This window comes from Phytophthora parasitica (assembly GCF_000247585.1).
Source record: "Phytophthora parasitica INRA-310 unplaced genomic scaffold supercont2.91, whole genome shotgun sequence".
Lineage (NCBI taxonomy): Eukaryota > Oomycota > Peronosporomycetes > Peronosporales > Peronosporaceae > Phytophthora > Phytophthora nicotianae.
Window position 1 is genome coordinate 177,397 of NW_008649077.1, and position 1,716 is coordinate 179,112.

At 56.5% G+C, this 1,716-nt stretch overlaps 1 protein-coding gene across 1 annotated transcript; it reads right to left on the reverse strand.

Annotated features, from left to right (window-relative positions):
• Window positions 1-311: 311 nt before the first annotated feature.
• Window positions 312-1,389, reverse strand: PPTG_24409 (hypothetical protein; the record flags this gene model as incomplete). The annotated part of the gene is made up of 3 exons (XM_008916943.1): window positions 312-517; window positions 838-1,102; window positions 1,189-1,389. The coding sequence occupies 3 exons, from the start codon at window positions 1,387-1,389 to the stop codon at window positions 312-314; spliced, it is 672 nt and encodes a 223-aa protein (XP_008915191.1).
• Between the last annotated feature and the right edge of the window lie 327 nt (window positions 1,390-1,716).

Sequence of the window (1,716 nt, forward strand, 5' to 3'; positions counted from 1 at the left end):
CGCCTCCGAACCGCTTATCTCGTCCGTTGCCACCAACGCGCGCTGGCCGTGTGCATATATCGGGCTCAGCCGGTCGGCCGTCGTCGCTGTTTACTCAGTCGTTATCCCTGTCGCCAGTACCAACGTGTCGTTACTGCCGCACCGTTTGAACATCGTGGTGGCTCCTGAACCGCGTCCATCGCTTCAGCTTCGAGTCGTCGTTTGGCACTTTGTGTCACTGGTCCTGTCGACGGCCATCGCACTGCAGGAGCTCCGCTTCGCACTTGCCGACACAGTTGGATGTTGTGGCGCGCCTCCGTAGCAACCAATCATCATCCAACACTGGTCGTCCCCGTCTCGCTGCTATCCGGAGCTTCTCCGTCCTCCTGTGTTGTCGTCTGCCCCTCCGGATAGTCACCTTCGATCCTGCCGTCCTTCGTCGTCGTTGCGGACGTCTCGGTAAATGGTCCAACTGCATTCTGTCGTGCTGCACCACGTCCTCGTTGGTCTGTCCGTCCCGTTGCCGACATGGCTGCCGCTGGTGCCCTAGAGAGAGTGTCAGCGACCGCACCAGGCCTGAACTCAATCACGAACTCGTATTTGTACAGGGTTAGCGGCCACCGATGGAGCCGTCCTGTCAGGTTTGGCTGTGTCATGAGTCATTTAAGCGCCGAATGGTCCGATAGTGACGGTCCGCCCATATAGGAGCGGTCTGACCAACTCGCCGCCACAACCAAATATTCCAACTCCGCAATAGGGTATCCCTTTCCGCGTCGTTGTTCAATTTGCTGGCGTAAGCCACGGGCTGCCATCCACGGCGCACGTCTTGCATCAGGCATACTCCAAGTCCAATCTTACTTGCTCGGTTATCAACGCAGAACCGAACTTCTCCGACTTTCATCCGGACCAACACGACCGGGAAGCCCCAAGCATCATTGCTCTCCTCGATGAAGTCAGCTCGCAGCGTCTGAGCCACGTTCGCGACGATCGCGTCTTTCGTCTCAGCTTGTTGCCATCTCTTCAGCATTATTAGTGCTTCTTTGCCAATGCCGATATGATGCTGCACATCAAGCGTCATCAACGGGGGACAATCTGCTGCATTGACCAACACCCCCTGTTTGCCCTCAACAGTTTCAACACCACCTCCTTCACGTTTGACTCGTCGTTATCGATGTGCACTTCGTTCTAGTTATGGAGCGGGGTATCAACATCACCCAGCTCAGTCAACCACTCTTCTAGCTTATCGTGGATCATGACGCCGTTAATGACCAGCACCTCCATGACCTTTTCAATGGTTATCCAGGTGACCAGTTCCTTTTTCGCAGACAACTTCACTCGTCCACCCTGTACGCTGATGGCCGGTACCAGGGCCTTACCGTCCCTTACTGTGGTCACGGTAATGGCCAACATCACCGCACCGCAGCGTTGCGTTGACACAAACATTCCTTCTTCGTCGTCGTTGGGTGCGGCAACCACCACTTACACTAGTGTGACCGCACTACGCACGAGCCGAGTACGACGGGTCAGTCTCACGCCGCCACCTTCGGCCCGCCCCCTCCCTCCGTCCTGAAGGGAATCACCACCAGCACGATGTGGCAACGTAACGGACCTCGTTGCGTTCGAAGTCCAGGTTTGCCATGCGTCGACTCATCAAGTCGACTCCTAATATAAACTCCGTCAACGATGCACGCTTGCACATCGACCAGCTGCCCGAACGCGTTGCGCATGTGGAAGGCC